This window comes from Perna viridis, chromosome 6 (genome assembly GCF_037379345.1).
Source record: "Perna viridis isolate PV_CMFRI_1.1 ecotype Kerala chromosome 6, ASM3737934v1, whole genome shotgun sequence".
In the NCBI taxonomy this organism is placed as follows: Eukaryota; Metazoa; Mollusca; class Bivalvia; order Mytilida; family Mytilidae; genus Perna; species Perna viridis.
In genome coordinates, this window is record NC_142450.1 from 35,049,816 (window position 1) to 35,075,674 (window position 25,859).

Here is a 25,859-nt window from a genome sequence, read left to right on the forward strand (position 1 = left end):
CTACTTAATAATATATAAAAGCAAAGGAATTGCAGCCATGGATTTACTGTATATAAGTACTTTAAAGATTTTATTCACATAAATGTTAAGATGCATGACTTTCATATACTTTCACATTAACATAAATATTGCATGCATTCTTAACTTTTACTTTCAATGGTCTTTTGTGTCATCATCATTTCAGGTGAAAACAGACAAAGGACACCTAAAAATCAAAGTAATAAAGATGCGTGATGGCCGTATCAGACTGGGTTCAGTGGAAGTTGTTAAAGAAAACCACATCTTGAATTTCTGTTAGAAATATATTTTGCTTATCAATTCATAGATAGGTTGGAACAATATTAAATCTTGTATTGTATATGTGTCTATTTGTTTTCAATACGTGTTACTGATTGCATTGTTAACATTGCCTCCCATGTCTATTACTTATTCTATTTGATAATAACTTCTACATTCACGTGGTTCTTTTCAAAATGCCATATGTACAGTATTTTTTTTCTTCGGAATTTTGGAAGAAAACATCTTTTTTTTCCAACGACCAAAAGTTCACAACGTTCAAGACTTGTGCTAATGTCCTTTAGTATTTCTATAACTGATGAAAATATAGTTTTCTATACTTCACAAGTGCCCTAACAAACAAAGGTTAATGCTAGGTCTGCCAAATGCACGACTAAACCACTTTCAAAAACCCTTCATATTTTATTTACGGTGGTCAAAGATGAACTTAAGATTTACTGAGATAAAAATCTACCCTACAAGTGGCGTGATTCAGTTGTGGATTCTCAAGAATTCAGAAGACCTTGAGTGTGAAGCCTTACCTTTTGTAACAATATACAATTTTTTGTCTTTCTACCTAGTACACCAAATTGCCACATGACAAGCTAAAGTCAACTGTTCGTGATCTTATTCATCAATGTATTAACAAATAAACAGAGAAATTAAAGATATTCCTATCGATTATAAGGTTCGTAAAAAAGTTTGTTTTGTGAAAAAAACATACTGACTCCAACACAAAATACGGCGAATCGAATGTCGGAGGCATGTGTTCCAGGAAACCATTGAAATACCTCTGTGAATGAATTGTCACTCTTGTTCAATCACTCTTGTTCGATCTGTTCCCACATTCGTATCAAGCCAGATATTTAGAAAGACCACTACAGAGAAAGGGAAAGGAGTAGTCCAGTCCTTCAATTTCAGTTTCCGTCATATAGATTATGTACTCTCTCGGAATAATATTAGTTTCAAGAATTATCTACATCTAATCTACCCAAACTTGAAATTAAAGAGAAAACTGATACACGTTTTTAAGCCTCGTACCTAGACTTTATTTTGTACATAGATAATACAGGACGTTTGAAATCGAAACTTTTTGACAGACGTGATAATTCCCAATTCTAAAATTTCCCTTTCTTAGTGGCAATTTACCAACATCTCTATCTTATAGAGTATACATGTTCACAGTTGATCCGTTACTATAAAACTTGTGATATGTACACGGACTTTTGCTGTAGATTGTAGATTGCTGTATCGATGTTGAGTTTCTATCTCACAGGCAAGATAGGATATCTTCAGTAAGAATCTAAGTCTTACCAGAATGACAGCCTTCCTGAACTCGACACCTACTAGCTGCAGTGATTCAACTCCTTTTACATAGTGTATTGGAGCAAGTCAAAGGTCTTATGATTCACTACAGTATTTTCTCAATTACATTTTAATCACACTACTAGAATTTGAAAGAGGGTGAAATTACGAAGAAATATATTTCGTTTCCTTTGAAATCTTCAAGTTTATTCTTGACACGATTTTTGCATGATTTATATCTGTTTTATCAAGTTCAGGATAAAATATTCTGGTTTTTATACATATATTATTGTAATTGTCCCATGTTTAATTACCTTAATTTAATTGTCTATTTCGGATAATTTTCCACCATTACTTTATTTACAACATGATGCTTTGTCGAAGAGAATATTATCACCCAAGACTAATTGTTTTTGAGTGGACCTCCGTGCTTTGTTGCTATTTTTTCTAGACTATCGCCGGATTTATGACGGATGCTGCTGGCAGTGCGGGACATTCCTACCCTTCCGAATAACCTGATATTTGTCCCGTTGTTTTGTGGGCGCTTCAGTTTTTTATTTTTTTTTTTATTTTTTCATTTTAAAAATGTATGTAGATCGCCTTTGTTGTAACGTTCATGCTATATACATGAATTTAGACGTATTTGAATTGCCCCATCGTTGACGCTTCGGTATTTTTGCCGACGCTTCTATGATCTGCGTAAACATAACACTATTTTGACCAAGATCAGGCCATGATTCCTCATTTGTGTTATTAAAGATCTATAAAAAAAATACAAAAACAATCTACTTTCACGAAAAACGGAAATGGACATTCGACTCCGTTGTTCGAATTGTACAGTAACAATAGAGAAATTGAATGACAAATATCGTTAAAACCATTTTTATTTACACAAATATAACTCATATAACACGCGCTAGACTTTATTACTATTGGTCTTAATTTAGAACCAGCTAAAATAAACCACAAACAACATATAATAAAATAGCTCAAGAATTGTTTAAAATATATTCATTAAGATAACAAAGTATTCTTGAAAATGTCTTGTAATCGATTCTAACAAAAATATTAACATTTACATGTATCTAAACTTGTAAAAGAAAATCGGAACCAGCCGAGTGTGACATGAAAATGTTAATATTAATTGGTAAACCATGTACACGAGACGCCGTAACTGTTATTGCACTAACTAATACTGTTACTAAGTAACAAAGTATGAGAAAAATGACACTTCAACATAAAATATCAATTGGTATGAAATGCAATGTAAATGTGTCTTGAAATAGGTCATCAGTAAATCAGTAGTTTGAATAAGCCAACAACATTCATGCAGTTGCGCAGTACTATCTCATTTATGACCAGAAATAATTATGACATACTACATATACATGTATACAACAAAAATGAATTTTATTTAAAATATATCCAGCAACATAAAAAATGGTTTGAAAGGTTATGCTTTTAGTTTTCGAGTGCTAAAAAGGTTAAACATTAAAATTGTTTTCTCTTGCAATCATTTTCTTGCAATATAACATTTTTAAAAGCAGCCTTCAGTGTAAAATCATGTGTTCTTTACTAGGTAGTACGGTTTCTCATTTAATCGTCAATGACACTTCCTCAAAGATAACGGCGATCGTTTGAAAACGTTAAATTTATCATTGCTATCTTAATAGTGTATTTGTTTGTTTATGAATATTTCACGGCAACACTTCAAAATAATCATTAATTTTGTAGATTCACGAAGTGTTGTGTGTGATTTCAGAGACACGACATTTAGCACTAGAAATACAAACATGTGGAATTCTGTTTTTATGACATAAAAGGTATAGATTTGATTTCATTTGTTATGACACAATCATCAGCACATAATCATTTTCTTCTTTTCAAAGAAAATTTTATTTATTTTCTTGCACCTAGTAAAATCATTCAGAGAGTATAAACTTTCCAAAAATATCGTACTGAAAAATTTTATTTTTCAAGTTAACTTTTTATATATGGTTCTTATAAAATAGGAAAGAAATGAGGTCAAATCAAACTTTCACCTCAAATTCGATCTAATCCCAATTCATCCACGGGTTCATAGTCGTGTGCATTGCCATAGATGGCTGTATATGTTCAGGGTTAAGAAATTGGTGATCATGACTGTGAAACTGGTGATCATGATTATGAAAATTGTGATCATGATTGTGCTGGTGATCAAGAAACGCCGCGTGGTTTGGCATAACAGCCATATTTTGTTCCTTATCACGAACCACCATTGACGGTGCTTTTGTTGTTAAAATGTTCATTGGATGATGTTGAAGTAAACCATGAGTAAACTCTGATCCGCCTAAATGCGATTGCGTTGACCCATGCAAATTCGTCAGGTCTAATCCAAGTAGTCTCGAAAACATCATGCTATTTCCATGGAAATTACTGCTTATTCGTCTTGACGTTGTCGGGATTTTTGAAAATATCTGTAAATTCTTCGTTGTGGAAGGATGGTCATCGTCGACAAGGTTCTTAGTATTTGTACTCATCTTTTTCATTCTATTTACCGCCATAGCACTGCCCAACAATCTCAAACGCTTTGATGGCCCCATTTTTCCTACGTCATGCGATAAGCCAATAAAAGACCCTGTTTCAAATGATGACTGTGATGAAATTTTGTCGCCATTTAAATTTGGCAATGGCCCTTTGAAATTAGAATCAACTTGTACGTTAAGTTTCACGTTATTGATTTTGGAGCCTTCGACGTTTTCCATTGCTCGGTTTCCTTGTGTGTCAGTATTGTGTGAATTACTACTTGACCTGGCAATGATGGCAATATTTTTGTCATGGTTATCGAGATATTTTGCATCTTTCTTACTGTTGATGATTCTTGTTCTGGTATTTGAGTCAGATTTGCTTCCATCAGTTTTTTCATTCGAATCGCTTTCAATCTGTTTGTCTCCATTACTGATTTCGTCACTTTCTTCACTAGACTTTGTATCGTCACTGAGTCTCTGATTTAAACTATCACTAGAAGTTTCCCCGCTTTCACCCCTTGCATTTTCACTACTTTCTTCACTTGAATATTTGTCAGAGGTTTTCTTTTCGTCGTTAATGCTTTCCAGCTCTACACTGTGAGTGTCTTCATTCTTCAAGTCGTTGATATAATTTTTACCGTTTGGCTCAAAAGATTTGTTCATATTTTCGTCTTTGGTGTCGCCATCATCGCTTTTTACATTTTCACCAAGGTTTTCATCAGAATCGGTTCCCAGTCGTTCAATATTCAAATCCTCAATAGCTGTATCTTGGCCTATGTATGGCTCTGATTCATCCAAAGAAAAACTCAGAGTGTTGCTAAAGGTATCAACAACATTACGTTGACCATTGAAGTTATCATTTAATGCAAATTGGTTTGTCTGATCCCCTTTGAAATCTACATCGTTAGCTGACGAAGTAGTCATGTTATCCTCGTTGGTTTCGTCTGAATCGTCTGGTTCCTTAATGGTTGAGTTTGGTAATGGTGTTGCTAAATAGTTAACATTAATACTAGCAGTTGCCTGAGGTAGTAAATCAACTCCTAGAAGTTTTTCTAAAAATCCAGTTTCATCAATGTCTCGATCTATGTTCGCATCGCCAGAGATGGCAAAACCATTTGGTAACATGTCAATACTTCCCCCATCAGAAACTGCATTTATATTTTGCAGCTGACTAACTAAACCCATCAATCCAATTGATGCAGGTTCACTTTCTTCACTGTTTTCGTCTTTATTGTAAACACTGTTTTTACTATCGTTTCCATCATCTGTTCTGTCTTCATTACCACTATTAGCGTCGTTATTGTCATTAATACTATCCATACTAGTACTGTCACTTGTATCGATTTTAGAATCTTTCTCTTCCTCCTCTTTATTCGAACTTTTGTCAGAATTTTTTACGTCACTTTTGTCACTCTCGTCACTGTTGTCGTTTTCATCGCTAACGATACTGCTAATGTCATCGTCTCTGCTTTCAATTTTGTCTTCAAAAGTGTTATCCCTATTGCTACTTTCACTGTCACTAATATCACTATGATCTTTGCCATCACTAGAATTACTATCATCATCATCATCATCATTTTTGCTGTTCTCGTGATGACTTAAATGTGTGTTGTGTGTTCTGGTTTCTATGGGCTTGTTATCATTAATCGCATTATTTCCTTCTTCACTGTTATCAACTGTTTTTTCTTCGTTTTCATTATTGCCGCAACAAACGCCTTTTTTGACTATTTTCCCTTTGGTGGGATCAAGTATCAGTCCTTTGTGATTGGGTATTTTATCGTTTCCGCTATCTTCTCCGTGTTGGCTTTCGTCACTTTTCTGATCACGACCATTCAATTTTTCTCTGCTATCTTCTGGCGTATTGTTTTCCATATTATTGCTGATTTCGATACCGTCTTTGTCTATATCGCTGGTAGAGTTATTTGTTTCACTTCTTCTGAAATATTCTGTTTTGCTTTTATTCTCATCTTTAACGTAATTGTCTTTACTTGTCTTTGCCTCGTCACTATTTGAACTACTGTCATAATGTTCACCGCTACTGTCGATACCATCTTCACTTCTTGATTCCATTTCGTATGACTCTGTTTCTCCCTCACTTGGTCTTCTTTCGTCTAACTTTGAGTCGCTGCTATCATATCCGTCGAGAGTTTGTCTGTTGTCCTCTAATTTTACAGTCCAGTTGTTGTCTTTATTTTTGTAATTTATATTTTCAAATAATGTATCTGAATCATATTCATTCAATTCTGTGTTTTTCTTTAATTTTACGCCCGAGTTCTTAACATCTGATTGCGAACCTTTGTCATAACTTTCATCTCCAAATGTATCTTGTAATCTTGTTTTGATCTCAGCCGCATTTATAGACGATAAATTGTCATCTAAATTGATTTCACTAACGGTACTGACACTATCATCAAACGCTGTTTCCTCGTTGCTGACACCTGTGTCGTCCTTATTATTCTCAAGTTCAACTTTATTCTTATCTTCAGCTCCAGGATCAAGTGTCTCGTCCTTATTGAACAATTCAGTACTTTCACTTTTTGATACTTCTTTTTTGATATTTTCACTTGAGTCATCATCACTTTCAGATACTTCTTTTTTTATGTTTTCACTTGAGTCATCATCACTTTCAGATACTTCTTTTTTTATATTTTCACTTGAGTCACCGTCACTTTCAGATTGTTTTAATGTCTCACTCTCTTCTGAAGATGTTTCCATTGAATTAACATCGATGATGTTCTGTTTTTTGTCGAGATAAATACTGTCCTCTAGACTTTTAGAAATGTCTGAAACTTCGTCCTCCTTCAATGAATGTTCATCTGAAGAAGTTCCATCTTGCAATTTTTCAAAAACATCTGTAACGTTGTCACTGTCTTTGTCTGTACTTTCATTTGAATATTCACTTTTGTCCGACGTTTCAGAATTATTAAAAACATCATCGCTGTTTTCTTCTTTTCTTTTATGAGAGGATGTGGTACTGTCCGATGATTCGGAATCGTTTAAGACGTCTTCACTGCTTTCCTCTGCACTTTTGTCAAGTAATTTACTTATCCTCGAAGTTTCAAAGTCGTCGTTCGATTGCATAAGCTCTTTGGAAGATGAACTTTCATCGGATGTTTCATAGTGATCAAATATGTTTTCATTGTTTTCTAATGCACTTTTATCAATTAATTTGCTATGATCTGATGTTTCTTGAGATGAACTGTCATTTGAGATTTCAGAATTGACTGAAATATCGTTGTGTTTATCATCTTCATTTGATTCACTACTGTCTGATGTGTCAGATTTGGTTGAACTGTCGTTTTCCCTAATAGATAAGTTTTTATTTGATATATGAGAATCATCTGAAACAATTTTTTTATTTGTTTGTGTTTGCTTATCAGATGAATCACTGTCATTTTCTTCTAATGTTTCGGATGAGATAGTACTTGACGTTTGAGAGTCGTCTGAACCTTTACTGGTATTTTCCTCTGAACTTTGCTCGGATGAGTGGCTGTAATCCGACGTTTCAGAATTATTTGAAATGTCGTCTTTTTGTGCTGTTTCTTCTGAAGAATCACTTTCTTTTGACGTTTGGTCAAAACCATTACTGTAATTTTCACCTAATCTCGTCTCAGATGAGTGACTTCTATCCGACGTCTCAGATGAGTGACTTCTTTCCGACGTTTCGGATGAGTAACTTATATCCGACGTTTCAGAATCGAAAGAACTTTCGAAAGTTTCGTGCTCGTCGTGTGAAATGTCATTCGAACCAGAATCGGAGAACTGATGCTGACCACGTTTCTCATGTGTGTTTTCTGTCGTTGTCGGTTTATCCTTTATCACGACTCTTATTATTACTTTCTGTTTCTCTAAACTGGTGTCTTTTTGTATCATATTGTTATTGACAGAAACTGTTACTGTATTATCAGTAGTTAAAGGTATATTTGTAGTTTTTGACACTTTTTCAACTTTTAGAATATCTTTTCCTTCAAACTGCGATAAATGACCTTTAGGTATTTGGTTAGTCAACCCCTTCAAAGACTTTTGAATGTGGTCTTTCACTGGATTCACTGATGGTGGTAAAACTATATCCTAAAACATAATAGAACATTTTTTTTTAAATTTATTAAGTTTGTTTGAGTAGATATTAAAAACACTATCACATAATTTAGAGGGTTACTTAAAAACCATTTCAGCTTTTTGTAAATGAGAGATGAAGCAATTTAAACGAACGGATAAAATGTATTTCTTTTAGTTTTGCTTTTCTTAAACGCACTATTTATTCTTATTATTTTTAACAAATTGAACTATTACATACATGTATGCCCCTTAAATGAAAGCAATAAGAAATTAACTATTCAATAAACAAAAATGAATGACAGTATCACGGTATCAAACGAAAAGTTACCATTGGGGAAAGACTACCATCCATTCGCCTTGGATCTGATTTATCGTTGACCTTTGAACCTTGCAATGCATCTGTGCCATAATTGGGAATATCCTGAAATTAAAAAAAAAAGGTTAGTCTCCGGCTGCAAAATATGGTAACAACAAGCTGCTTCTTGGTACTTCTTCAATACTTCTGTATATCATATATGGTAAACATATAGTACTGAAGCGAGGTCAGCCTTTGGTAATGTCGCTCTTTAATATTTCAGCAGTTATTTTTTTTTAAATGATTTTTAGTACTGCAAAATAGAAAATAAATATTTGGTTTGTTAGTTTATATATTTTAGATTATTGCAAAAACAGTGTTATTTTTGACAGTCTCGGATTTTTTTACTTATTTGATTTAAAATTGTTTAATATTGTTTGCATTAACATTCGAAAGAATCACAACAAACAGTTTGTTTGTTAACTTCCTTCATTGTAAGTGTTTCAAAATAAATAAAATTCAAAATATTCGTATTGTTTCAAATGCAATTTATGATGAAGAACGTTGACATATATTTACATGACTTAAAATCAAAACTATTCACACTATTCAAAAGGGGAAATAGCTTACAATTCGAAATAAATAACATAACTTGGCTCCAAATATGAAAGAATACAAATGTTGTCAATACTCATGGTATGGCTAATAAAACGGCATTTTTACGAGAACTTTCCATTTACACTCTGATCAGTTTTATTTCACATTACTCCACATTTAATACAACTATCATTATTGGATATATTTAAATTCAACGTCATGACGCCGCGTCAAAACATTTAGCGAATAATTCCACCTGAATAAAAGTTGAATGTTAAGTGTTATTCACGTTATTGATATTTTATATTAGTTTTAACAGTGACGTTGGAAACAACATTCATTTTCTGTGGCCAATATAAGTTGAAATAATATTGTCATGGTGAAGCTACATTTCGTGCGCTTATAACTGTAATGCGTTCTAAAATACACCTCGAATATACACTGAAAACTCTGTAAACCGAACCCTGAAATAAGTGAATTTCACTCTACACCGAACTAATTTCAAAGTCTCGTAGATTTTCCTATTCAAACTGTAGTAATTTTACCTGACTAAACCGAATTCTTTCTGTATCCCTTCCCTCAATTGATATGTAACTTTACCTGTATAAACCGAACTCTGCCAATTAAAAGTTAATTATTTCGTTAATTGATCCTTGACACCTCTGAAACCAAATTATAACTTGGACCGATTATTGATGAACTGCTCACCGGTAAGTACATTGTTGGTGAATGAATTAATTATCATTAATTAAAAGTTATATCTTTTGATTCATCAAAATTGTCTTAAGGGGCATTATGTTTCCGGTTTAATCGGCAGACCAATTTTCATAACAAAATGTCAATAAAATGTTCACGAAAACATCTTAAGGCGAACAGTTTGACTTTGTAATAACATTATAAACAAAACAGTTGAATATTGGTCTATTTTCAGTATAAAATTACTACCAGTTACCGCTTTGAGACCTTAAAGACGACCGAAACTGTCTGGTTGTAAGTGACACTGAGAACACCGAACACCTGTCTAAACCAAACAAAACCTTAAGCCCCCTTGATGTTCGGTTTTGACAGGTTTTACTATATTAGCATACTTCTGCATTTTGCAAGAGTTATTTTCCTAAAGATTAGTTGATTACATAGATGTAAATGTATAATCTATGCCATGAAAAGAAGAAAAAACGCGTACAACATGTGTTACCACTCCTTTAGAATCTGGTAAAGTAAGAGTACATTTTTATCATTGGAAACAAAAAACAACTATACTGACTTTTCAACAATAAAATAAGCGATTTTTATTAACCAAGATAAGTAATGGGCAACCCTGTCATACGCACATTTTAATTGTGTGTATTTCTTTTCGATGATAGTGCATATTTTTAACTGCAAGTTAGTTCTTTGTCATGTTCATGATTTTTTTTTTGAGGGGGCATATATATTTTTTTGCATATCTTACATATTTTTGTAAATGTTTAGAAATTCGTACTTGAAGTATCGTCTTGTAATGATTTAACGATCATTTTAACATTGATAAATAATCATTTTATGTCATGTCTCCTTATTAATTGTGTTCCAAGACTTACATATGTACTACTAAGTCTAACGCAAAATGTGTAAAGCATGTACTGGGATTTTACTACATGACAGCTCAAATGTGGGCGATTTCAGGTCATTGTAGTTGTGATTTACTTAGTGAACTGTAATGGAAAAACCTCACTTCAAGACGTACAATTTGACTTTTGCTACAGACAGATTTTAAATAGATCGATAATATCTTCGTTCTGTGTCTATACTCACCGACTGAGAACCCTTTTCTTTTGATTTTGATCTGTCTAAATTTCCGGTGAGGTATAAACCAACCAGAATTCCAGTAACTGCAACAACTGCAAGACTTCCTGTTAAGACAGTGTATGCTATCCATCGCTTGGCTTGGGCATGAAACTTAAGAACGGTTTCCTGAAGAAAAAAAATTAAAGATGCCGTTGAATTCATTAACAAAAAATGCATAATAGTACCAGAAACTTATTTTTATGGTGAAACCAGACAGGCAGTGTTTATGTTAAGAGTTTTTCTTTAATGAGGACAGTGCGCTTCGTTTATCTGTTTGTATTTTATATTGATTTAGGTTGTTTAGTTGTATTTTTTGTTAACTTTCATGTCTTATACCTACAATAAATGTATGCCTTAGGAATTTTTCTAAAATTTTCGAATGTTTTTTCCCGTTTTTTTTTTTACACCAATGATGATTTAGAAATATTTTGTATATGGGAATGGGATAAATGTAGTTTTATTTTATTGTTTTATTGATGCTTAGTGCTCTAGATAAAATTTGAAATGTACTGCATTGTTTTGTCATAGTATTATTATTTTATGTTATTGTACGTTTGTGTATCAATAACACTATATTCATGTCATTTCATTTTTTTTTTATTATATCCATCTAACAAAATATGTATTTCACCTAGCCAACTATTGTCGTAGATGTTAAGTTATGAAAAACATTTCTCCCCTCTCAACTAAATTTGTTATAAAAAAAATGATATCATTAAAAAACCAACAATGACATTGAAACACAAACTGTGTGTTAATTAATTGAAAGTACCTTTACTTTGAGATCATTGTATAAATCAAATTTTGACACTATCTGCCTATAATAGTTGCAGGAAGTCTAATTTTCAATTTGAGAGACAGATCCTAGCTGTTAGATATAATATATACGACATGTAGAGACTGATTAGAATCGTGCTATTATATAATATCAGTGGCGTTATCTGAATTAAATAATCATAAATAATAATGAATTACTGCACAATGTACTCTTATAAAATAATCCTAATTGACAATAAACTCACTCCGCATAAAACTAGTTTGATTTAAGGAATCAGTCATGAAACCACCCAGATATATAGCTTAAATGAATTTAACTATCTGTGGTTTAAAACCGGTAGTATGCTAATACTAAAATACAGAGGTACAGGAATTATATGATATACGTTAACAAATATGTAATTTCATATTGGCCCTGTTATAGGTTTGAGGTTTGTCATATTGGTCGAAGCGGTCGTGTTGGTCCCGAGGCATCGCCGAGGACCAATACCGCTGTCGAGGCCAATATGATTGACCGAAACCTATAACAGGGCCAATATCAAATTACATATTTATTGACAATATTATTAACCAACTCAACTAGATGAATTGTAGAACAGTTGTTTTCGTGTTTTACCAAGAACATGTGGTTTATTTGCATTAATCAGTCTTAAATATCCTTTTTGTATAAAATGGAAGATTTTTTTTGTGTTTCTGCAGCTTTTAGTCCTGGTGATCAAAGTTCCCGAAATAATACAATTCTGAAAGCACATTTTAGATATACAAATGTGTAATTGAAATTATATTCTGCTCTTTTGTTTTAGGCATTACAATAGGGTTGCCTGGTGTAATAAATTATTGGTTTGCATATCATAGTTATGTTGGATTCCTTTGTTTTTGTTTTCTATGTGCACATCCTTTGATTTTAGTTTGTCTAGTTTATGTTGCATAATGTATGCTTTTATATTTGGTCTGAAGCTCCTTAGAGCTTTTGATTGTATTTGAATTATATGCCAAATCAAAATCAAGTTTTCTTACCATATTCTTAATTTTTTATTTGTTTGGTTAATTATATACATGTTTAGGTACATATGCTTAAATAATCCAATAGGATAATGAAGTGATCATATCTAATTCAAAATGGCGGTATCAAACGACCGGAAATTATGATGCCGTATTGGCCCTGGTTTGATCCATATTGACCCTACTTTTTCATATTGGCCCCGTATAGATGCCCGATTTGAATTCATATCAATTGGTCAGTTTTAGACATATTTTATCGTATTTTGGGTAGTTGGTTGATAATAAAAGATTATGAATTGAAAAGGCAATTATTGACATGAGCTAAAAGTAAGAGTAAGGATATTGACACTATCTGATGTCAGTTTTATATTGATGTTTTATCCATATCTTGTTATTTTGAACTATGTATTTTATGTCAAAACGAAGCTGTTCTTTACACACGTGATTCTTTATCACTTTGTGGAATGTAACTGTTACTGTATTTCCCTTAATATCTTGTCAAATTAATTACCTCTAGATAGTTTGAAGTCTGTGTTATCAATTAAAAGAGTAACGTACTCATACTATTTCAAATATCTCTGTTAACAGCTGAGAACAGTAAAACTGAGTTATAGTTTTCTAATATATAATTAGGAATTCCCCCAGGAAAGTCAAAATAATGTAACATTGGATCTTTTTTTCTAGTAATTGTATACGTATGTAAAAATGAAAACTAATAAGCCGTTTCGTTGATTAAATATCCGTTTCCAAATTGATAAATAAAAGTTACCTGGGTACTTCGGGCAGTTTCAATGTCTTCGTAGTATTCTTTCATGTCTTTATTGTAAATTATCCTTTTCGTTCGAAGTGTTTTCCTTCCAATTGCACAAACGATGGACAGCAGCGTACCTTTGCCGAGTTATCGCTATTATTAATATATTTGTTTGTCGTGTAGTAGAGGCGGTGCCATTTATAACAATTATATGTACTATGACAATTAATAATTATGCTTGATTGATGTTAAGGGGTACCACAAGGATGCTTGTTATTTATAGCATTATTTTTGATAGACATGATCTCTTTCGATAAATAATTTGTATATTAAAGGACGTTTGTAGACAATATAATCGATTGGAAACATATCTTTCTGTTTACATATTCAATACACAGAAAGGCATGCTAGTAGTATTGATACCACTAAAATGATTGTATCGTAGGAAAAAAGAATTCAGATTTCGTCCAATCTATTTATCATTAGTATTTAGCTCTAAACCATTTATCTGTCTCCGTTTTTGTAAAGTATCACCAATTTACAGTTATTCGTAAACACAAAAACACCAATCATATGAATTGTAATCGTTACAATATTTTTATATCGTAACTGATGCAGGGCAGCCCTAACAAATGCCTTCGTCAACAATTATTCGTTCATGATCAAAACGTTTGTTAAAAAAATGTTGCCTTTTTTCACACTTTTATGACTGACCCAAGTTGGGAAGTTGGACTCTGTATGAATTGTTTCGTATTCATTTCCAGATTACTTTTTCCTTTGTCTGTGTTTAATGTTGTTTTAGTTCCAGTTGCAGCCTACCCTGTGGTGTGAGGGTTTCATCGTTATTCATTAAAGACCCATGGGTGGCCTTGAGATGACATTTTTCGTCCTGTTGAGGTTTTTTGTCTCCTTGATATATTCAGTGTATCCATTCTCGGTTTTTATTATATTATCACACTGTATTCTCTATGTTCGTCGGTTTCGCTTTATATTAAATAAAATATGAGGGAAGACGAATTAAAACAACATTCATTTTTTTTTTGTTTTTTTGGTTCAGATTGAAATCTTCTGATCCCATCTGGCATCACATGTGAAAATAGTATTCTTCGGGGGAAAAAATGTCCCCTTTCGTGATATCATCACGGCATTCGTAAAACTAACTTCCGTAGAAGTGGATAGGTTATTACCCAGAAGCTAACACATGACTAATTATCACAAGGGTCTTTGTTATGTTTATCTCCATCGTAAATAGTTCTAAGATTACTTTTTTACGGGATGTGGAATTTTCACAAAATGTCTTAAAGAAAAGAGAGAAAAATAATGTTAAGTTATCAAAACATTGAATTTCAAGGATATTTTATATAAATGCGCACTAATATTATTTATTTTACATCATGCAATATCATTTACGATTCGTAATTGACGTCAGTTATTTGCATATTTTTATAATTAAAGAATTATTTTCATAAAGAATGTTACTTTCTCATCACCTTACACCTCTTACATGTTCAAACAAGACCACAACAACTGCGTGTTGTTGGTAATGGCAAGGACATGTTATACTTAATTAAAATAGATAGGTGTGTATGACTTATTACTATGTGTAAACAATCTATTTCGTGATCTCTGAACAGTTTATCAGAAATAAAAAAAATAGCGATATTTCATTCAAACGGAACTCTGAGCATCAGTATGATGTGTAATGCCACGCATTCTTATTTGGTATTTACAAAGAAGTGCTAAACAATAGTAATTTTGTGTCCATTTGAGTCTTTTCTATAGAACATGCGATGGAAATACTTGTTTGTAATTTCCTGCATTGTTAACAACGACGTGCTGGCGTACAGAGGCATCAGGTGATATTTGCTACCTTTTATTCTCCTATTTGTATTTTTTCAAAGCTGATGGGGTAATTTGATATCTTAAATTGACAGAAGCAGAAGTAATTTAGAGAAACGTTAATGGAGAAGGCGACGACACACAATTGGTTCTGCAGTCAACGCCATGTACTGAAGTGACCATGTACACAAACTATTTACTTAGGAACAAGATGAAAGTTTTTTAGGACTTAGCGATGACGTAATAGTTTATCAGACATTTCAAATGAATAAATGGTACTCAAAACTGGCTAAGTAAACGCATTTTGAATATTTAAATATATGTTATCCAATAAGAAAAAAAGGTAAATCACTTGACTGTAGAGTACAACTTCCCAAACACGCTGGTGAATGGTGATTTAGAGATGAAGGCCATTATAATTGGTAGCTACTCAAACTTATAAAGTGTCCAAAAGATCACACGTGTTCAGTGATAATGAAGTAAGACACACTGGTGTAATGTAGGATATATCGCTCCTAAATAGCTATTTAAATTACTCAATAGCCAACCTTTACGATGATACATGTTGTTTTTTTTTTTACTTTTTTCATTTTTTTAAAAATTTTATGTGAAATAATTTTTGTTCGGTAATAAAAATTTATAATTTAATTTGAAAAGATTAATTTATACCGGATTTGAAGCTATAGATTTACGTGCAAAACATTCATTTTTTTTAATTATTGTTAGAAAGGATTTTGTAATAAAAAAATAATAATAAATGTGAGGGGTGGGTTTCTATTGTTTTGAAGTATAATGTATATATATATATATATATATATATATATATTTATTTTTTTTGCATTTTTAACACTTCTCTGTTCAAATGAAATATCTTAAAAAGGAAATGGAAGATTAAATTGCTTATTTTAACTAATCATTTAATGAACAGATAGTTCTGACAACAGACAGTATTTTGGTTTATAGAACACCTTTATTACCATAACATTTTTGTGTGTGCTTTCTAATCACACTTGTCATTCACACAATGAATAGCAACAAATGTAGTACAAGGACTTGAACATTGTTTTTACAGAACCAAGATCATTAGAAAATCCTACTTCTTTAAAAGTGTTGTAAATCAGGTCCTTAAACTCACTTAGTGATGGTATCTAGTGGTTCTGGTTTATATATGCATGCAATATCAAATATCTAACATTACTTTTTTTCTAGAAATACAAAATAAGTTTTTGTAAGAATCAGGCAAAAAAATCTGAAACATGCATGTCAAAAACACTGATCAGAAAATATAACTGCACTCAAGGATGCTTTCTCTATTTGATCTCTGCATCAATTGATTTGCTCAGAAATTTTTCAATAAAATGTTAGAAAAATTAGATTTTTGACAGTGTTATCTGCCCTTGAAATGTTAATTTTCAGTACATTGTAATGAAATTATAACTCAATATTCCAATGTGATATGGAAAATCTTGTCTTTATACCTGGATTATGAGGGTGCAAATAGTTAAATTAAACTTTCAAGATAGTGGGCTTTTTTCATACCATGTTTTACCCACTGCCTGATTCTTAAAGAGACTGACGTTTAAGTCATATCTTTCCAAAATAGCCACTTTTAAAGTAGCATGTACAATCAAGGTATACTAAAGCCAGGACATAATGAAACCGGATTTAATTTTTAGGATATAAAAAAGCAAAACCGGTATCAAATAAAAATACTGTGAGCAATCTAATTAAGAGAATATCAAGCACTTCATTTGAAATGAATTCAAATTTATAACCCTCGTTTAATAATCTCCCTTTAGAGTCCTCTGATAGTAACAATATGCCTTCATGCAAATCTACATATGATGCCAAACCTTCCCATAAAGTTTCATTAAAATTCCTTCAGTGGTTTAGGAGTTGCACTTAAAAGCAATGTGAATAGACATGAAGATCATTTCTTACCCTTGATATGTTGATTGGGGTAAAAGAAATGTAAGGCATTTCATATCAAAGTGACACAATCAGTTTGGTAGAATTTTATTTCTTGTTGATAATTTGCATTTCATCATTATAATTAGATATGAAAATGACAATGAGACAATGGTCTAGGTTTATCACATACCTGTTGAAAGGTAAAAAAAAGTTCATCCCCCATTCTATAACTATAACTGGTGGTCTTGTTTTGAAATTTGATTTTGTGCATGAAACTGAAATTTAGCACCAAAACTAATAAAAAATTTGTGCCCAGAAACCTACTTTGCCCATACTAAGACTTTAATTTCTAAGAAAAACTCAAAGATAGCATAAAATCAATACATTAAATTTTACTTAAAGCCAATTTCACACTTGATACTTAAACAAAAAAGCTTCAACAATTAAAAAATTTGACTAAAGTAAAAATTAATATGAACTTGCACGTAATCCAACTAGTTAAATACTTCATATTTGTAAAACACTCCAGAACATAATACCCCAAACTCACCAAATTTTGAGAATTATATGTTAACCGGTATATATAATTGTAAGAGGGTGATTACAGCTTCATGGACCATTAATCTCGAGACAGAAAAAGGTTATATACGCTACTCTTCAAACATATTTATAATAATATACTTGATAATATAATAGCACACCATGGAATGACATGATATTCAACTTTCATCTTGTTTAGGCAAAACTGGCTTTGAAATAAAAACAACAATACAAAAATATATCTCTCATAACATCCCAGTTTTGCATCACAGTGCCATTGAAAAACTGTGAATTTAGTTCACAACACTTATGAAAACACTAGTAGTTTTTCACACATCCTTAACCAAAAAAGAAAGAAAGTATTTAGGAGAATAAAATAAACACCCTAACTGTTGTTCTAGACCTCTATAATGACTCAATATCTTTGAACGATCATCAGTACTTAATGGTTTCTGTGAATGAACTTTTCTTCATGAGCACAAATGTTCATGTTTTTTTTTTTTGTTGGACAGTTAAAGAAAGGAATTTAGTTACAAAACAAATTACAACATCTTTGCTCACCAGTTATATGCAATGTTAAACTCACAATACCCATGAATAAAAGTACTTCCACAATATAAAAATATCAAATACTTGACAAAATAAACTTGTGGTAAGTTATGACCGAATGAAATATCATGTTAGGCTGAATATAAATAATTTGTCTTAAATATAAATAAACAAGAGAGGTTGTTGATATGCACTCTTATATCTGACTTCTTGAATGAAAATAAAAAAGTTCATATAAGCATTAAATTATGACAAATTGGGTCTATACATACATAATCATTATATAATAAGTACAATTCAACTTTATCCGATTATAGAAATTATTCAGTGTTAATTGTGCAAACCACATGGAAAGTTTCATATAAAGATGATACAACCAAAACAAGGCTAGCCTATAACTCTAAATACTGCAATATGGCAAACATATGCTACCACTGCAATCACTACCGCATTGCATTCTGGTTAAAACAAATCAAGTCTTCAATCAACAATGAATCAGTTATAATTTACGTACTGTGTTTCTTCTTGTTTTCTTAAAAACTTTATATATGTTGTACTATACTGATTTTTCTCTATTCTACATGATTATAAATGCAATACACTGTAAAATAAGCCAGTTCTATGAAGGCCATCCCAATCTAATTTTCAATATTCTACTTTTTAAGTGAGCACCAGTTTCTCTGCTGTAACTAATTTGAACTTTATTCAATGTACATACTTGAATTTCCATCCATTGAATAATTCCAGTAATCCAACTTTTAACCAACAGAGAAATAAGTAGCCATTTTCTAGCTATCTGAGACTTGTTTCACATTCTTTACTGTCATATATACAACTAATATCAGTTCTCCAAGCTGCTTTTTTCAAATAATTTTTCCCCTTACCCCTGGTTTCTTGTTAACCACTGTGTAACAATTTAATGGGAATGCAATGACATAAATTTGAACACAGCTTAGCAGTCTGTTGCACTTAACAAAAATAATACTTAAAACAAAAACTAAAGAAACAAAATATGAAGACCGAAACAATTTGAACAAATAATTAACTATAAGAGATTATTAAAAGTAAGAAAAATTTGTTCTCTCTTATTTTCACATACTGAGCATGAAAAAAAAATCATCCTTGGAATATACAAATAGCTTGATCTTTCAAATAAATGTACAAAACAGCTTGGTAAAAATATACAATCACAGTTCTGACAAGTTTCTGTACATAATAACTGTTTACATGCTCTCAAACTCATCAATTCTCTTCTTTGTATTTCCTTGTCTAATCTGTTTGAGAGTTTTGTACTTGTCACGACCTTGTTTTACATTTTCAGCATGTAACATATCGGTGGTAGTTGCTTTCTCATCTATCTTTGTATTTTGGAGCTCCTCTTGGAGAGACTGAAAATACAAAATGTAATAAGAACACAAATAAATAAATAGGCCATAGAATTATATATAACAATACTGTTGTTTAAAGCTATATTGCAATTAAGATGCTCTAAGAACTAAATTTTGAAAACATTACACAAATTTACAATATGTCTGGTAATTAATGGAAGAATATATTTGGCATTCAGTTTCATTAACTAAACAGCAACAAAAAATATGTGTAAACAACTAATTCTATTGTCTATCCCTGAATCCATCAGCTAAATGGCAGTTCAGAAATTCCAAACGAATAGCAAACAACAGATACATATATAAAATGCATCACAAAGGGTAGCTAGAGACTCCTTCAGAGATCAAATCCAAAACAGATTAGGCAAAATTGGACACACAATATATAAAAATATAAAAGAAGTGTTTCTTTTAATTAACAAAAAAAAAAAAAAAAAAAAAAAAAAAAAAAAAATTCAAAATTGTTTTAAGTGTTTTGAAGTTACTGCGCCATTATGGGAAATTCCACCTTTTTTTTACAGAAATTCAGACATCCATAACAAGAGGGAGAAAACATCAATAGTCATAAACTGCAACAAAGTCCCATAACTCTAAAATCATAAAATCAAAAATTTACAAAAATTAAAAGGGAGCTTACATCAATGTAAATAAACAATTCACCAAAGTTTCATTGACACTGCTGCAAAGGTTTTTGAGTTACAGTTTGAAAACATAAAATCTCCCCATATTTGTACAAATGAAGTCACGAAAAGAAATTGGAACTATAAAATCAAAGGGAGCTCATATGAATAGAAATACACCAAAGTTTCACAAAAACTGGTGGCAGTATTTTTTTTTATTGTGCGAAGTGTGAATGACAGACACTGGTATACCGTAATGCCTCCCTTTAAGACAAATGTGTGTATAAAAATTATATATCCCACTTTCTGGAAATGTTACAGTCAGATGAACCTAATGTCAACTGATGATACAGACTTTTTAATAATCATCATTTCAGATGTTTTATTTTCAAGAAATAAAACTTTTCACTGTATATATCACTTTTCTATTTTCCCAAATTTTCCTCCTTCAGGCACCCAATTTAAAAGAAAGGAAAATGAAACAAACTTAAACTCAGTATATGTTACCATGTAAACCAAAAGCTTGGTAAGGCAGGTTTACTTTGGGGGGCATGTTTTTCTAGGCAGGAAACTAACACAGAATAGTAATTGCCTGACCTAATGACCAACAACTATTTCATCACACCTTTAATTGTTCCTTCATTCTCTGATTTTTCTCGGCCTCTGTCAATCTTTCTTCCTCTGGTCTAGGTAGACTCTCTACTTGTTCATAATCTTGCAAGTCGGCACCTAAAAGAAAAAAATTAATAAATTTCATAATTAATAGTATTTTTCCAATGAATCCTGCAATTCATTTATGAGAATTTTTTAACAGAACATGCTTCAATGCAATCATAACAAACCTGAAGAATAACATTCACTTTAATTTCTTCATGATCAGAAGCAAATTTTCTAAGCCTAAAGCACAATAATCTACAACTGCAGAAATCATACACTGCTGTCATAAAATATGCTTATTCAATCATAGTTGTTGAGCTTGGGGATCTATAGCAGCATACTTTAAGAACCATTGTATGCCACAATAAACAGTTTTAAGTAACAAAATGCTCATAATTAGATGAAACAAATTTGGCAGCACAGCACTTGGGGTTTTAATTAAAAATTATAACAATAATAAAGAAGCAGTACCAAATACCAGTATTACTGTAAAACTGAAAACTTGGTCCTCTCAAATTGTTAGAATTGTATAAAAATATATTTGAGGTTAAATCTGTGAATGATAGGTTAGGAAAAAACTTAAACAAGGCTAAATTTTCTATGAACAACTACATTAATTAAAAAAAAATTCATTTTAATGAAAGCATTACTTCCATATTAATCATGCAGATAGGGTAAAAAAGCTGTTAAATCATGCTGAGACATCATGCATAGATATAAGCTATAGCAGATTAGAAATGTTCAATCATTTAGACAATAAAGTAGGGAAATATTTTAAATATATATATTTTCCAAGTTATTCAAGTATTGTTGCTGAACTTGTTATTAGAAGTCTTCTATAATTTCTTGTACATAGTTTCTTTGGTTAAAATACATGTACATGAAAACAGCCATTGTTTGTGAATTAAAATAACTCTACTTTGAGTTGCTTTTCAATTCCAATATTACTACTTTATGCATACATTCTCACAATCTTTTGTAGAAATTACAATTATTGGCTACTTTCATGACTATTTTCAATTATTTAATACCGAACAGCTATATACTTACGAACTGAAATATAAACGAAAGTTAAATCTCTACATTGTGGTTTGATAGAGGTGGATTAGAAAAAATATGAAAGGGATAAAGCTCATAGAAGAATGGCCAAATAAAAAATATCTTCTTGATTCTCAAGCATCACTAATTTTTTTTTTTAAAGATTTAAGTATTACTCATTACTTTCATTGCACACGTTCATATATTTTTGGTGGTGTATGATGTAACAAGCACCACAATGAAAAATGTCCCTTCCTAATTGACTTCCAAAACCAACGACTTGAGAACCAAATAAAATTTTGAATGGCCTAACTACAGCATAAAGGTTGGAAATTTCAATTATAACAACATTAAGGATTGTAAGCATAGTAACTGATTTAATAGGGGAAGTGTACCATTGGAACTAGACTCACAATTAATGACAAAATATGGGAATTGAAAGGAAAAAACTTTAATGTCTCAATTTCAGTTTTTTTGTGTATCATTGAAAAGAATATTTTATGTCCATCACCCAAGGTTTTTTTTAAGCTCTTTCCAAAAATATTTTTCTATAGTTTCTAATGACTGAAACTATTCAGTTCATAATTCCTAGTCCAATAAAATGTTAGTAAATCAATCTTGACCCATCTGTTTTTTGTCTACAGGTCATGCCCGACCCAATTCTAAGATTTTAGCCTAGATTTTTTTCTCCACAGCAGAAGCTACTTGCATTAGTTGTGCGGTGACATGTTCACGACAAACTTACTGTACTCATGGTTCATTTCCTCAACAGTGTTTTCCTCATATTCATTTTCAAAGGTCATATGAACGTCCTCTGAAGTCTCAACTTGGCCTGGTTTGATTATAATAAACATTCAATAGTATTTTAACAAATATTTCAATGTAAAATATTGAGTAACCTGCATGAACAGATCATAGCTAGCACTGTTATAAATCTAATTTTTATATTTCATCTGTAATAGTGATCTAAGAATCCTTTCTCTGGTGACATTTACACTAGCTAATACACTCTTATTAGTTTCAAGAATTCCTGATTTTAAAAGAAATGTTTGTTAAAAAGGGGAAGATAAACATGCTAGACAAAAATAGGGCGAATTGTTAGAAAGGGAAAAAGGTCCCAGCCTGCATAGCTTATCAATTTTGCATGCTCATAAAATAACTAACAGCAGTATTTCATGCCTGAAGCTTAAATGTATAAACAGGTGGATAAAAAATTAAGTCATGCCCAGAGCAGTGCTGTAGTATTAATGTTCAACAATCACCATGATTTTACATTGAAAATTCTTGTTTCAGTTTATAGAAAAACCATACATATAATAACTGTAATTTTCGACATAACTGCTATAAAGTATAAATAAACAGAGCATTTCCCTTACTACTAAATTATTGTTTTGTATATATTTAAATCTTAAATGAATGTTAAGTTTTCCTTATTGAATACTATTTTAAAGATATGTAGAAAATTACAGTCAGAAAAAAATAAATAAATACAGAATATAATCATAGCCTATCCTACGCCCACTGCCAATAATATACAACACTCAGATACAATATCAATGCATGGACTTTTAACTTTAGCATATCAAAAGGGAGAAATGAGATTTTTTCCAATGAGGGCAAACAAATATTTTGATACATCGAAGTAAAAATGGTGTAAATCATTTGTAATGTTAAAGGTCAAACAAAAAGTTTTATAAAGGAACTTAATAACAGCTTATAATTTTACATGTTATTCGATATACTGAAAGGAGCCTAAATTGTCAGAATTTATTCAACTACAATTACAGCTACAAGAAAGTATACAAATTATTCAAGAGGTACATACATGTACATGAACAATCAAGTGTTTACAGTTTGTGACTTGTAAAAGATCTTACTCAACAAAGCATGGCCTACAATTTTGGATGTAGAAAAAGAATTTGATATCATGTCAAATAACAGTAAATCTTTATAATAATAAAAACATTCAAGTTCCTTTTCTTCACAAATAGAAAAAAGTACAACTTTTCCAATAATGATAATTTTTATCAGCATATTTTCTCTTCCCTGATTCTTATTTAATGTTCCAATAAGTTTTCACCAAAAACACAGTTGTTAACATAGAAAACATGGCTAAAATCATTAACAATCATAACAAGACGACAAAGTGGATATGAACCTTATTTACCCAAAATCATTAACAATCAAAACAAGACAACAAAGTGGATATGAACCTTATTTACCCAAAATCATAATCAATCAAAACAAGACGACAAAGTGGATATGAACCTTATTTACCCAAAATCATTAACAATCATAACAAGACGACAAAGTGGATATGAACCTTATTTACCCCATATACAAGTTCAGCTAGCATTAAATGAACAAAACACATTGAAATATAGCTTACTGTATTCATGGTTCACTTCCTCCACTGTATTTTCCTCATGCTCAGTTTCACGGACATGGATTGTGTTCATAGCCTCAATCAGGGCTTGTTCTTTCTCTTCACGTTCTTTTTGAGCTTGCTCCAAATTCTGTTGCATAGAATTCATCTCAGATTCTTTTTCTTCCAGGACTGCCATACTTCGCTGAATTTCTTCTTGAGCTTCTGCATACTGTGCAGCCTAGATAATATATAACAAAGAGTCAGTGCAGGAAGAAAAACAAGGAAAAAAGAGAGAAAGGGGAAACAAAGAAGTAAAAGTAAAATTGAATATTTTTAGAGAAAAAATTAAAAAAGGTGAATACTAAACAAAAAAAAATGGAGGGAAATTATGTCAAATCTATTTGTTAAACAAAGGGCTCTTCCAGGAAAAAGTGTATGGGAGGATTGGACAGCACATTTTTTTATACCCCACCACCCAAAGAATTAAAATTAAACGTTCATAAATAAGTATTACTGTGTATGTCTTGAAGTACCCTCATTCATACAATTTTTAAAAGATGCTGTCCAACCCCCCTATACATTTTTCCAGGAATAGCCCAAAGTTGGTAATTCACATTGATGCTGAAACTTGTCTGTACTATTGATGGCATAGCTTGTTTTGTTTGTTGGGGTTTAATGTCCGAGCAGCAATATTTCATCTATATTCAGACGATGAACATGAAATGGATGATAAAATGAACATGAAATGAAAAAAAAGGATGGGACACAAGAATAATAGGGTCGACAAATTTTAATTGCCACTGGAAAAAGGGGTGATGGGTAAGGTCGGGCAAATCAGCCTCCTGTGGCGGAGCGCAAAGGTTCCTACTCCTATCGAATACCACAGCAGGATTCTTTAACGTGGGAGGAATGTGGCATCTTTCCCAACACGGTGCACCCCTATGGTTTGCGGTCAGGTTTTCCGTATTATAGCCTGACAACCCCAGCATGTAACACGCCAGGGGTACCCCATTCCACCACCTGGGGCACACATCCCAGTTGCTCTGTGGGCAGAGTGCCCTAGCCCCCGGCTAGGGTTGTGAGCACTATTTAGTCGTCTTTTACGACAAGCTTAGCGTTGCTGCAGGCCTATTCATTTAACCCCCGGACCTGCACAGGGCTTGATGGCATAGCAAAGTTAGATACTAGGTGTACTGTGTTAATATCAAATTTTCAAATTAATATTTTGGTGCTGAAGGGATACAATCCAAACCTTTAGTTAAGCTGTCATTATTTGAAAAAAATAATAAGTGACCAACTTACTTCTATGGTAATTCCCTTATATTATTTTTTCTAAGCAAGAAATATAACCATACCAAGATAAATAAGTTATATCTACTCTAAAGATATAAAATGTAACTTATGGTCTGTGATTAGAAAATATATTTTATGTAATTGTTTACTTGTAGGGAATAAAGACTTATTATTGTTAATTAAAATAACAATGATACATTTGAATAATATGCTTTCCCAATGGTACCTCCATGCATACAAAGATAACATTCTACTGAAGCATC

General features: G+C 31.8%; 2 protein-coding genes across 3 annotated transcripts in view; both read right to left on the reverse strand.

The window, feature by feature from the left end:
• Positions 1-2,447: 2,447 nt before the first annotated feature.
• On the reverse strand, positions 2,448-13,572 carry LOC148614709 (uncharacterized). Its single transcript, XM_088588973.1, has 4 exons — positions 13,412-13,572; positions 10,831-10,989; positions 8,476-8,568; positions 2,448-8,159 (listed from the first exon to the last, which is right to left on the reverse strand). The coding sequence occupies exons 1-4, from the start codon at positions 13,454-13,456 to the stop codon at positions 3,636-3,638; spliced, it is 4,821 nt and encodes a 1,606-aa protein (XP_088445099.1). The 5' UTR covers positions 13,457-13,572; the 3' UTR covers positions 2,448-3,635.
• A 3,660-nt stretch (positions 13,573-17,232) lies between these two features.
• The window catches only part of LOC148614710 (radixin-like), a 29,311-nt gene continuing 20,684 nt past the window's right edge, over positions 17,233-25,859 (reverse strand). Inside the window, exons 12-15 of one of the 2 annotated variants that reach the window (XM_088589002.1) lie at positions 24,325-24,541; positions 22,681-22,767; positions 20,866-20,969; positions 17,233-19,620 (exon numbers count right to left, since the gene is read on the reverse strand). In XM_088589002.1, the coding sequence (XP_088445128.1) occupies positions 19,456-19,620; positions 20,866-20,969; positions 22,681-22,767; positions 24,325-24,541 (573 nt within the window). In that variant the 3' untranslated portion in view covers positions 17,233-19,455. The remainder of the gene's footprint in view (positions 19,621-20,865; positions 20,970-22,680; positions 22,768-24,324; positions 24,542-25,859) is intronic. The other variant, XM_088589003.1, reaches the window with a different exon arrangement.